General features: G+C 36.6%; 1 protein-coding gene across 2 annotated transcripts; it reads left to right on the forward strand.

The window, feature by feature from the left end:
* The first annotated feature begins 357 nt into the window (after positions 1-357).
* Positions 358-12892, forward strand: LOC110699696 (vacuolar protein sorting-associated protein 41 homolog). 2 transcript variants are annotated; one of them, XM_021877221.1, is made up of 19 exons: positions 358-1023; positions 2476-2745; positions 2831-3010; positions 3143-3391; positions 4234-4366; positions 4611-4668; positions 7143-7245; positions 8478-8581; positions 8656-8749; positions 8828-8983; positions 9085-9147; positions 9249-9314; positions 9540-9728; positions 10642-10719; positions 10804-10923; positions 11053-11133; positions 11228-11313; positions 11905-11986; positions 12071-12892. In XM_021877221.1, exons 1-19 carry the CDS (start codon positions 757-759, stop codon positions 12488-12490), a joined length of 2799 nt encoding a protein of 932 aa, XP_021732913.1. In that variant the 5' UTR covers positions 358-756; the 3' UTR covers positions 12491-12892. The 2 variants fall into 2 exon arrangements, with proteins under 2 accessions (XP_021732913.1, XP_021732912.1); XM_021877220.1 differs by having other exon boundaries at positions 360-1023; positions 4578-4668.
* The last annotated feature ends 404 nt before the right edge of the window (positions 12893-13296 follow it).

Here is a 13296-nt window from a genome sequence, read left to right on the forward strand (position 1 = left end):
TTCACAATTGGGTTTTCTTTAGCCAGAATGCTAAAAATTGGTTTTTGTTAAAGATTTTATCGATAGAAAGTTTTTTAATCAGTGAAAGAAGAAGTAAGAAGAAGTGAAATTGTAGCAGTGCTCCGGTTATATTTTTGCTTGTGTAACTTACACTTACATGGCATTGTATATATAGCCATGGGTTATACTAAGAGTATAATAATTACTCACACATATAGTCATATGAGTTCACAAGTGTTTGGACCTATATGAGCATTGTATAATCAAATCAATAATTGGCATTCACCTTATTAAACTTATCTTCTAACAGTTTTTTATTTTTTATTTTTTTTAATTTTTTCTGCAAAAAACTTTTTAAAGATTATTTTTGCAAAATAATGCATTTAAAGGATTTTTTTTGGGACAAATTTTCCTAAAGGATAGAGCTTGGTTTAAAGTTTCAATCGGACTTGATTTTTCACTTTCCCAACAAAATCAATCTGAAAAAAAAGGGCGACGTTCAATTTCATCTTGTATATGCCAGCTTCGTTCTCCTAAGAGGAGAGAGAAACCAACCTGATAACAGAGAACATCCATGTCTTCTTCTTCATCAACATCTTCTTCCTCTGCACTTCTCCATTAACCCTACTTCACTACTTCTTCATCGATCTCAATTTCATCCTTTTATTTCCATAATTCTCCAATTTCGTAATTCAATCAGCTAATTTCAATCTTCATCATCAATTATCAATCATACCTTCTCCAATTCCTCTTCAAATGGCTCCTCTTCCTTCGGAAAATGGCGTCGATGGCGATGTTGAAAGAGAGGAAGAAGAAGAAGATGAAGAAGAAGAATTTTCAGAAGAAGAAGAGGCAACAGCTTCTGAAGAAGAAGAACCGAAGCTCAAGTACCAGAGAATGGGGGGCAGTTTATCTTCTTTGTTATCGACCGATGCCGCTACTTGTATCGCTGTTTCTGAACGTATGATCGCGCTTGGTACTCATTGTGGTGCCGTTCATCTGCTTGATTTTCTCGGAAATCAGGTATTTCCTATGATCTCAATTCAATTATTCTTGATTTTCTTCCAATTCTCCTTTTTATATTTGTGCTTTAATCTGGTTTAAGGGATAGCGTGGAATTTTTTTATTTTATTTTAATCGGTTTTGGAATTGGATAATGAGTTGAATTTATCATTTATTTTTATTTCTCGTGTCGAATTTAGCATTTTCGTGTCGGATTAAGCATGCTTCTAATTATTCTCAAATTAGGTTGTTTGCTCATTGAGTTAAATTGACTAACTTGTTCTATTATTGTCATAGCATAGTTAACTTGTGAATTACTAGAATGACCTAGAAATTTAGGACGATTGGTGCAAGATTGATTTTTACAGATATGGTATTTGAGAACGATGCATATTGAATTGTACAGTGTTTTAATCAATATATTGCTAAATTTCGGACGGGTGGTCTTGGGTGTTTTTTTTTCATCTGAATTGTGTTGCAGTTCATCTGCTTCAAGAAGAGAAAAAAAGAAGAGAAAAAAAGAATAGAGAAATAGGTACCGAAAAGGTCATGTCGGTGTAGCTATTCAAATTATCCTCCTCCTAGAAGTCTAGAGCAGGGGGTAATACAATTAATTAATGAGCGTGTAGTTTTCCCTCTCCCGAAGTATTTCCTGCATTTGCTTGAATTTGCTTAATGGTGTGTTCTTTTTCTAATATAGAAGATTCATGTCTAACTTTACATATAGAAACTTACTATATGTCCATGGCATTGAGTTTTCTTTTTATTGCATCTAACATAGATGCGTTATGCTGTAATCATCTTGGATTGACATGATGAGAATTTGGTGACCTAGGTACTCCTCTCCCCCTCCCTCTCATCCTCAAACAAAACAAACTCTCTTATATATTTTTTTTTTGAAGACACAAACTCTCTTATATCGTGAAAGCCACTTGTATCACTTGTATACATATCTAAGTTTGGAGTTTCAGGTCAATTAACTTTTTTCCTAGGAAATTTTTGTATGATGGTAATCTCTACCCTATCATATTTAACACTAACACTTGGACCCATGTCACCATAGTAATCTTGTAAGGATATTGCCCGAAGCGGAGTATCCAAAGTGCCATGATCACAATTATCGTAAATGGACTTTTTGAACTTCACAATATAAGGATGGCGACAGTTTAATGTGTAATTTTGATTAAGTCAATAGTATTTGAGAACCAAAGATGGTGAATTATTCAGCTCCATCGTAAATGGACTTTATGAAGTTCATAATCTGACCATAAGTAATCATAACTGTAGATCTGTCTCCCTTTTATTTTCTTTGCCCCTTTTACACATGCTGCCATGCTGGGTGATGGTGAGAGATGTTTTTGTACTCAACAGGCTCTCTGTTTAAATAGTATCTATCTTGCTTGAGCTAGAAAATCCAGATTACAAATTATCTGAAGCGTTTTCAATTTTAAAGGACTTGGTTGGCTTTTACAGGTAAAGGAATTTCATGTGCACAAGGCTGCTGTAAATGACCTTAATTTTGATATAGATGGCGAATATATTGGGAGTTGTTCTGATGATGGATCAATTGTTATAAGCAGTCTCTTTACTGACGAAAAACGAAAATTTGAGTATCATAGACCAATGAAGGCAATAGCTCTCGATCCTGATTATGCAAGAAAATCATTAAAAAGATTTGTGGCTGGAGGATTAGCTGGTCAATTAATATTCTACGCTAAGAAGTGGTTTGGTTATCAGGAGCAGGTTTGGAATTGTTTTTTGGCTTATGATAGTTACAGTTAATGAATTGATGCATTTTTGATTTGTTTTATGCTTACTCTGATTTTAGGTATTGCACTCTGGCGAGGGTCCAATACATGCAGTGGCATGGAGGACGAGTTTCATTGCTTGGGCTAATGATGCAGGCGTGAAGGTTTATGACACTGCCAATGATCAGCGCGTGACTTTTATTGAGAGACCGCGAGGAAGTCCACATCCTGAGCTCTTGCTCCCGCACCTAGTTTGGCAGGTTGTCATCGAACCATTATTACTTTCCGTACTTAGCATGATAAATATACTTGCTAGTTTCAATCTAGGCCTGTTTATTTGTGTCCCAACTTTTGACTTCATGCTTTTTCTTACTTAATTTAGCTGAATTCAGGATGATGCACTTCTGATTATTGGTTGGGGCACATCAGTGAAGATTGCTTCTCTAAGGGGAAATCAGCATGTAGGAGCCAATGGGTCCTACAAGCCTGTTTATGTATCAAGCTCAAACCAGGTGGATATAGTTGCATCTTTCCAGACAAACTATTATATATCCGGCATTGCTCCATTTGGTGATTTTTTGGCTATTCTAGCCTATGTCCCTGGAGAGAAGGACTTTAGTAGTACAGCTCCATCACGGCAGGTATTTCTTCTTGATGGATCTGGATATTTGAGTACTTTTAAGTGTCTGATGTTGATATTTTTTTGGTTGCTTAATGGCTGTCATTTAAAACTGCTGGTACTTGTTTTAAGAACTTGGGCTTCTAGAGGTTGTATAAAGATCTCTTTACTGTATTAGATCTTGATCGGGATTGGGTTGTGGAGTATTTTAGGTGTGAAGTCACGAGGTAGCACACATAAGTACTGATAATGTTGATGAAGGGAGGATTTTTGTAACTTTCACTGTGAATAATTGTGATCAGATTGATTGTGCTTTGTGCAGCAGATCTATTTAACAGTTGTATTTACATCAAGGTTTCACACAACACAGAAATGTAAATCGTGTATTAAGCTAAACTTCCTGAATAAACACTGTCTTGGTAATTTTTTAGCAATTGTCCTAGTGGTTTATGAAAGTAAGAACAGAAGATATAATTAACCTGTACATTAATATTGTCTGGAAAGACACACTCATTCTCATCAATGGAGTGTATGGTACGCTTAAAAAAGGTGCTTGAAATTGTTGTAGTAGCTATTAACTTATTGTTGTTATGCTAATACAAAGTAGCTAATAAATGGAAATTCAGTTACTTTAATGAATAAAATTGTATTGTCTAGTTACTGCTGAACAGATATGTTTTGTCAAAATAACATGGACATATTTCTCATCCATGGAATAATTCTCTTTTTCTGTATGCTTATGAAGTTGACAGTCTCGTAAGTTTAGCATTGGGTTTGTAGTGCTTTACTGTCTTTTTATTTTTCTGCTAATCAGTCTTGGATCATGGCCAGTGATATGCTTGATGTTTTTGGCTCTCTAATCAGGCTAATGCACAGAGGCCAGAAGTACGCATTGTTACGTGGACTAATGATGAGCTGGCAACTGACGCTTTACCAATTCATGGTTTTGAACATTATAAAGCAAAAGACTACTGTCTCTCACACACTCCTCTATCAGGTTTAGTTTATTAAGTCTTTTATCATCCACAATTATTCTTCTTTCTATTTTCTTGTCCTTTTTTTTTGGGTAAGGGAAGAAGGGAGTTATTGGTGGAGGCTCCCTGTTAGGGACTTAAGTAGCTGGGAGGGGACTGTTCATGCCTTTTATTTGACTTGAGTATGCATGCCCTTACATTTTTTTATTGGACTTCTAAGACTTATTATTACAGGGAGCAACTATACTAACGGTCGATGGGCTGCAGGTGATGAGCCACTATACTATGTTGTATCCCCAAAAGACATAGTAATTGCAAAACCAAGGTTAGTTTATTATACCACCTCCTTCCCCGGTTACATGCTTCACATCTTCTCTTTTATCTCTTGTTTTTTTTGTATCTGATGTTAGATTGATGTAAGTGGTTTTTTTTTTTTTTTTTTTTTTTTTTTTTCCTTTCTCCTTTCTCTTTGCTTCTTCCCCTTTATGGCGATCAACTTGTATTTAATTGAATGAAAATGGTAAAAAATGAAGAAAGCTAGAAGATGCAAATAATTGGGTGTAATGGGTTTTCTAACTAGCTGCTAAGATGGTAGCATATGAAGACAATACTTCTTAGTTAGTGTTTGGCAAAGCTCTCGGAACTGTTGGAAGACTGTTTTTGGAGCTTTGAGGAAACTGATTATCTTTTCTTTCCTTTTGAGGATAGTCTGTTTCCTTATATGCTACCAGAAACAGATTTCCAATTACGTTTCTGGCATATGAAGAAACTGATTCTACCCAACGGTATTGTCTAGCTAAGGGGTGACTTTGTATTTCCTGATTTGTTCAATTGCTTTTGCGCTCTTTGTTTCTATAGACTAATATGACATGGAAAATTGGGAAAAAGAACTCCTATTTCCTAAATCTTTTCTGCTTTACCTCAATTTGCTTAAAAGTTGTCTTATTTACTCGTGGATACATAAAAGAACATCCGTGAGAACAAGTGGGCTATATGAGCCTTTGAAGTGCATGGAATGATTGGTCACAAGCTATCTGAGTGGAGAAGAGAATTGGTAGGGTTCGGCTTGGTTTGATTAAAAGTCTGGAGTTTGAGATTGGTTTAATCCACTATGTCCTTGGCTTGGCTATATATGAATGAGTTTGAGCAGTAATTTGAGCTCAATTCCCTTATTTGGGCCTATTTAGTAATTTGGGCAAGATATTTTCTTTTTATGTCATACCTTGATGAAAAAGAGGAGAGACAGAGGGATCAAGGGATTGATGAAAAAGAAGAGAGAGAAAGTGGGGCATGGATGCTCTCAGGGAAGAGTACATAGATAGAGAGGGCAGGTGGCTGTCTAAAGTGGACAGTAGGGGATTGTTTGATGATGGTGGCCGTGGGGGCTTGAGGGGACAATGGTGTTAATGGGGAAGAGGGGCTGATTGGGCAGCAGTGAGGAGGGTGAATTGGTGAAGGGAGAGAAGGTCAAAGAAGGGGCGGTGGTGGATCTATAATCAATGAATTCTAGTGAGGTGCCTTTGTGCTGGAGATGGTGGTGGGCTATAGTGATGAAGGAAGGTGGCAAAAATGGAGGGTTGTAATGGTCAAAGCCCAAAGGGGTTATAAAGGGGATTTAAGTGAAAATAAGCTGAAAGAATAATTTTTTCTGTGATTTTTTATTTTTTAATTTTTTTATTGGACAGATTCGGAAAGTCATCCCAAACGTTGGGGCTGTTCCTAATTAATTGAAAGTTGGGATTATTTATAAAAGGCTGACAAATTGACAATAGTTGGGATTATTATATACAAATTTTTAATTGTTTTTTCTTATTAAATAAGCCACTTCCAAGCTCAAGCTTGGTATGTTTATACATGAGTTTGGCTTGGCCCACTGCATAACATGTAAGTCCGTATGTATGATCTGCAAGTGGGTTTTAAAATTTGAATAATTACTCTAAGCTAATCCAAACTATAAGTAAAAGTAGAAAATTTGCACAAGTTTGTACTCAGGGTTCATACTTTGCTAGTTTTTTGGATCAATAAATAGTCTAAGGATGATCTGTCCTCAAATGAAGTAGGAAGTTGATTAGCTGATTCTTTCTAAAGGAGGGCAGTACTCGGAATGGCGTATCAAATTTTTGAATTGCTCTGGGCATTGACATTTACAAACTAGGAAAATGTGGAGGGCTCTTCAGTGAGGAATTTGCAGTAGATTTTCCCGGGGTTACAAATGTCATATATGCTATGGATGCTCTAGTGGATGGCCTTTATTGTAAAATTATGTCTGCTTTGTTCAATATCTCCTTTGAAGAAGATTGTAAAATGATGGCCTTATTGCTTGGTGCATTTCAATAGTTGCTATATGCATCGTATTTAAATTAGGAAAGATCAAGAAATAATTTGAACTAGTTTAGACTTTTATGTCAATGTAATTTAAGCTACTTGTTGAATCATGTCAGACAAAATTTTGGTATAGAATAGAATTTCGAGACATTAATGATCTTTGGGCTATGTGCTCTCTTATTGCACTTTGGGCTATGTGCTCTCCTGATTGCTTGATACTTTATCTGACAGTAGTAGGTTGACAGGATTCAGTAATAGCCTATCGAGATTAGTGTGCATCCTGTTTCTGCTTTGTGCTGTTGAAAAGTGAAACCGGGGAACCCAGTTAAGAGGACCCTACAAAAACGTCTTCTACCTCTCTATACTGCCTTATGGTTTTTTTTTCTTTCTTCTTTTTTACCAGTCATTGCTCTATCATCCCATAACTGAATTAAATTAGTATTTAGCTGATATGATTTTATGGCTATTTACAAGGGATGCTGAAGATCATATCAATTGGCTTCTTGAACATGGATGGTATGACAAAGCTCTCGCTGAAGTTGAGGCAACACATGGACGAAAAGAACTTTTCGAAGAGGTTGGTGTTCCCCTTCGCAGATTATATAGTATTATGTGATTTTCTGGAGTGGTATCCACCTATCTAGCATATTTAGCCCCATTGCGGTTTAATTGGCCTATTTGCAAGGAAAGTCTCCTAAAGCAAAGGAGTCTTGTATTTGATGGCTTCAGAGTTCTACCCCCCCCCCCCCACATCCATCGTAAACATATACCTAGGAGACCATGTTACCAGTTTTGTCTTCGAAATTTGAACTGCATTGTCTATGAATTTTTTTATTTCCCCTTCTTTTTCTTCAGATAATTCTTGTGTTCCCTTTTTCCTCCCTGTATCTCATGCTCTCCACAGAGACTATAGTCTCCACACTGCCTTTATCTCTCTTTACACTTTTCTTCTTTCCCTAGCAAATGCTATTAACTTGGATGTGTTATATTTTCTGTCTATAAGATGTTTTACCTTGTAAGTCCTACAATTATACCATTGGTGGCTTGCTGCTGAACCTGTGCTTGTCAAATAAAAGAAATCATGTTTAATGTTGAGGATAAAATTTACCTTGGAAGGAGGAATGCCACTATGCGAGGCTATGTTGAGGCAAGTAGGTACATTATTGAAGCGTCTATCCTCCAATTGGCTGCAATAAAGGCCATCTCACACTAGGAATGTTTGCATCTTTAAGCCGAGGGAAAGATGATTCCTTTTGCCATTATTCTCAATATTAAGCCAGCATTTGTCTGTATTTTCTATAGTCTCAAGTGTTACCATGTCATGACAAAAGCTGAAGCTTTCCATAGGGCTGTTCAAGTTGTGCCCTATATATTGGAATAATTCTTGTTACTTGCCATTTCACTAACCTTGAATATTTTTGGGGCTTTTGTTGTTTCCTTCACAAGCTGCTCTCCTTGTCATTACGTTCTTGTGAAACCACTGAATTGCAGTGGTGTAATCTCAGAGTTGGTGATGAAATCTTATTGGGAAAACTTTCTGTTATTTCGACTTTCTGCTTCTGGTGTATTCTTTTATCTTAGTAGCTTTTGTAAGATTCTGAGACTAGAGCCCTGGAAGCCCTTTCTGTCTGTTTCTTGCAAGCATTGGACTGTCTGTTCAATCCAAAAACAGTTCTGTCTTATATTTAGCATGTATTCATTGATTATCAGAAATTCCCATGTTTCAAGGTTGACTTTTTTTAACATCTAGTTTCACTGTTTAGCTCTTGTGAGTTCCTTATATTAAATTCTTCATGTTAATGTAAACAGGTGGGATCAAGGTATCTTGAGCATTTACTTGCTGAGAAAAGATATGGTGAAGCTGCAGCTTTATGTCCCAAATTGCTGCAAGGGTCTGCTTCAGCATGGGAAAGGTAACTATGGTTTCACTATATTACATTGTGTTACTTTTTTCCCCTTGGTATTGAGGGATGGTTTCTCTTCATAGATGGATTATTCGCTTTGCTCAGCTTCGTCAGCTTCCAGCTTTAGCCCGTTACATGCCAACTCAGAACCCTAAACTCAGTGATACTTTATATGAGGTTTGTTGTGCCACAAAATTTGCTGCAATGTTGATATGATTTCCATGTACTAGAGATTTTACCTTTGTTATGATCCAGCTTGCCCTAGTGGCTCTTGCAATGAATCCTGCGTACCACAAGGATTTCTTATCAGCTGTGAAGTCATGGCCACGGTCAATTTACTCTGCCCTGACTGTTTTGTCAGAGATAGAGCCTCAGCTTAGAGCTTCTTTGATGACTGACGATCTGAAAGAGGTCATTCTCTTTGTTCTTGCTCTCTGTTTTCGAATATTATGCTATTCACATATGGTGTGTTTCATTCTTATTGTTACTAATCAACAATGCCAAATATCCAGGCAATGGCAGAGCTATATGTGAGAACTGAGCAAAATGAGAAAGCGTTTTCATTTTTTGCTGATGTAAGTGTGTAGATCTATATTTTTTTTTGCAAGCCTATTTGCAGATATGCTGAACATGCAACATTGTGCTGTAATGATGCTCATTGCGCCTCTTTTTGCAGCTTTTGAAACCAGAAGTTTTCGACTTCATTGAGAGGCATAACTTGCATGCTGCTGTTCGTGAAAAGGTACAGTGATGTAATCATGAGCTTTGGTATTGACTTTGAGTCCCACTGCGTATTTTGTTTGGTTATGATTGTCTTTTGGCATAGGAAGGCATTACTATTTTTGTAATTCCACCATACATGTGCTGTAGACATTTTCACTGATGCACAATTTTCATATGACTTGGTAGTCATAGATCTCTGGATATTTGCATATTGCTACTTAAAGCTTTCTTTTGTTAATCACAGGTTGTCCAACTGATGATGCTTGACACCAAACGTGCAACATCCTTGCTGATCCAGCAAAGGGATCTGATTACCCCACCTGATGTAGTGTCACAGCTTTTAAAGGCTGGAGATAAGTACTTTTTGTATCTGTACTTGCATGCTCTATTTGAGGCCAGTCCTCATGCTGGAAGGGATTTTCATGATATGCAGGTATTGTAGAGATCATGGACATGATTTCAAAATCTGAATTCCTTAGCTAGCTTAGTTCATAATTTTTCTCAAGGATGCTTAAGCCTTAGAAGCTTTCTGTTGGAATCCAACTCTCCATTTCATGTTTTAATGCATTCTTAGACATTTTTTAAACTTTTTTTAGGCTTCAGATAGAATTATTATATTATTGCCAATCCAGTGTTCATTAGGCAAATATTGTAATTTCTAAATAAAGCTCTTAGGGAGTAATTATTAGGGAATGAGAAGCAAAGCTTCCTATCCTGTGTTGCCTTGCTTTAGTGCTTGTGCTATTTTATTGGCCCTGCTTGTGCCTGCTGTGCGCTCTCAAGCTCCCCAATCAACGCTCATCTTTGCTCTTATTGTTGATAAGTAAGAATGTGCCTTCTATAATCAGGCGCCACATAAACCCCTTTCCTCACACGGGTGGCACCTTTGCTGACTGATAGGAAAGAGTGCGCCGCACGATATGGTGTCAAAACACTCGGATTGTGTTTATAATAAATCTGGCGATTATGCTATTAAGTTTGGTTCACCTTTTTTTCTTTCTCCCCTTTTTCTTGGGATTTGGGGAATGAATTTATGGTAGCAGAATCTACATCAGGAAACTTTAGACCCCGACCTTGCTCAGCCTCTTCACCAGGAGTTCACTTATGAATCATGATTGTCAGACTGTTGCTCTACAGTCCTTTAGCCAGATTTAGTTGTCTTGCTAAGTAGATTTTGCTTTCTGCATTTCAGGATGTTTAGTCACTATACAATTTCAAATTTCTAGTTGACTCATGCATCGTGTTCTTCTGGTAGAGCATTAGAGCATATTTCTCTGTATTGTAGTTTGGACTTGTTGAGCGTCTGTCATTATATATTTATTTATTTTGTAATTTTTTGCTAATAGGTGGAGCTATATGCAGATTATGATACACAAATGCTACTTACTTTCCTTCGTAGCAGTCAACATTATACACTGGAGAAGGTATGCAGATTCAATTAAGCAGTTAATTCAAATTTTTAGAGCATCAGAGTTGGTATTAAAGTATTTAGTTCTTGTTGAATACAGGCCTATGATCTTTGTGTGAGAAAAGGTCTCCTGAAAGAGAAAGCATTCATTCTTGGAAGAATGGGAAATTCGAAACAAGCCCTTGCTGTTATCATCAATGAATTAGGTGATATAAAAGAGGTAATTATCTTTCATCAGATATTGCATTCTGCTACTTATGTATTGACAAATTAATATATGTATGTGTGCGGGTGTCAGGGTGTGTGTCCGGGTTGTATTCATGTGGGGCTTGCTTCTTATTGTTTGCAGGCTTTAGAGTTTGCTAGCATGCAGAATGATGATGACATTTGGGAAGAATTGATCAAGCAATCTACCCAGAGGCCTGAAATGGTATAAAAATTGTTGTATTCCTTCCCCCAAACCATTTATGCGGGAAACTATCATCGTCTCTGTTTTTCACATGCCTGCCTTTTCCTGTTTGCAGGTTGGAATGTTGCTGGAACATACTGTTGGCAACCTTGATCCTCTTCATATTGTAAATGTTGTGCCTGATGGACTGGAAATACCTAGGTTAGTACTGTTATGTCCTTGTAGTACTTGTACATGTAGATTTACATTCGATATAAAGGCCCTTTCTGAGATGGTTTTCGGACTGCATTTCGTGTCAATCATTGTATGTCTTTAGTAAGCTCTATGTCTTTTCCTCTCTGAATGTTGGAATGTCATCCATTCATTTTTAGTCTCTTCCACTTCAGCATCGTATGCAACTTCCCATTTCCCATCATTAAATATCTTAAAATTCAAAACTTGCCTTCTTGAATTTTCTCCCGCTTCTCATCCTCAGGCCACCTTTCTGTGATTTCTAAATAACCCGAGTGTTGGATAGGCAAAACATTTAACATTTTCTCCACTCTTCCATGCTCCATAACTTCCAAGGCCATCTTTGAAAATCTGCACTTAACTGATCTTGCAGTATCACCACAAACTTTGTACTTAAGGCATCTGTAACCACATTCGGCTTTCCTTCGTGATACTGAATTTCAGATAGCCAAATCTTTAAGACACATTATAGCAGTCAATATTATTATTGTTATTCTAAAAAGTACTTCGGTTTTTGCTAATCTTTATTGTTGTTACTAATCCTTCATAGTATGTTTACAGGCTCAGGGATCGATTGGTCAAAATCATAACTGACTATAGAACCGAAACCTCACTCAGACATGGTTGTAATGATATTTTAAAGGTAATTCTTCAATTTAGTAGCATTGCTGTTTGAATCATCTTCACTTTGCACTGAAATTATTGGTTGTTTTGGTGGGAACAACAGGCTGATATCGTCAATCTTTTGGTTAAGTACTACAAAGAAGCAAGGCATGCGGTTTATATGAATAACACAGAGGATGAGGCTAGAACTAAGAGAGATGAAAAGAGGATGGAAGAGTCCTTTGCAAAACCACCAAGTTTCAAAAACATGGATTTGAAGTCCAAGACTAGGGTGGGAGGCAGATGTTGCATATGCTTTGATCCTTTTTCCATCCAAAATGTCTCGGTTGTCATTTTCTTTTGCTGTCATGCATATCACATGACTTGTTATATGGACTCAGTCAATACATATAGTGATGAGAATGAAGCTCAGGATGGTTCCCTTGATTCTGAGTATGATGAATTTGATGACGAAGAGAATGGTGAAAGTCAGTCAGACTCCTCTCGAATGCGGTGTATATTATGTACTAATGCAGCTAGATGACTAAAATGGTTTGATGAGGTGGTTTGTTGTATAACTTGTATCTTTTGGTATCTGTTTTTATCTCGTTTCTTTTTGTTTTTGTTTTTCTTTTGTTTATAACAGCAAGTTTCGAGATTGAGACTTGAGAGTGTGGGAGGCTGCTTTGCTTGTGCAACGAGAGCAAGGTTTTTTGGGGTCATTGGAATTCCTGAGTCTATTTGTTTGTCAATTGATATATTATCGATGATGGTCATTCATTGTAATAAACTTGTTTTGATCATACTTAATCATATGTTCATATTTTGGATCTGCAATGGCGTTTTAACATTTTTTGTACAAAGAAAGTCTTGTTCACATTATCCTTAATTATGTTTTGATAAAGATTAAAAAACACTGCTTGTTTCAAAAAAAAAAAAAAAAAAACACTACTAAATGAATTTACTACTAGCTGTATTAGTAAATGGAGCAAGTATTTAAAAGCGGTGGGAGTATATGTTTAATGTGAAAATAGGATAGTACATTCGGATGCACCATGCGCAGGGTGCACCAGGGTAAACAAAAAAAGGCGGAAAGAACATACATGTGTTTGATAAAGAACATACCCGTGTTTGACAAAGAACATACCTTTAATATGTTCTTTGAGTGTGATTAGTGTGCTCTTTGGGTATAACTATATTTTCTTTACATTATAACTTATGTTATTTAACATATGTTGATTAAACATATATGTTTTTGGGGTTTCAATAATCAAAGTATGTTCTTTGAATTTGGCTCGTATGATCTTTGAGGTAGTGACGCACAAATTATTATCATATGTCATATTTAAA

Source organism: Chenopodium quinoa, unplaced genomic scaffold, assembly GCF_001683475.1.
Source record: "Chenopodium quinoa cultivar QQ74 unplaced genomic scaffold, ASM168347v1, whole genome shotgun sequence".
In the NCBI taxonomy this organism is placed as follows: Eukaryota; Viridiplantae; Streptophyta; class Magnoliopsida; order Caryophyllales; family Amaranthaceae; genus Chenopodium; species Chenopodium quinoa.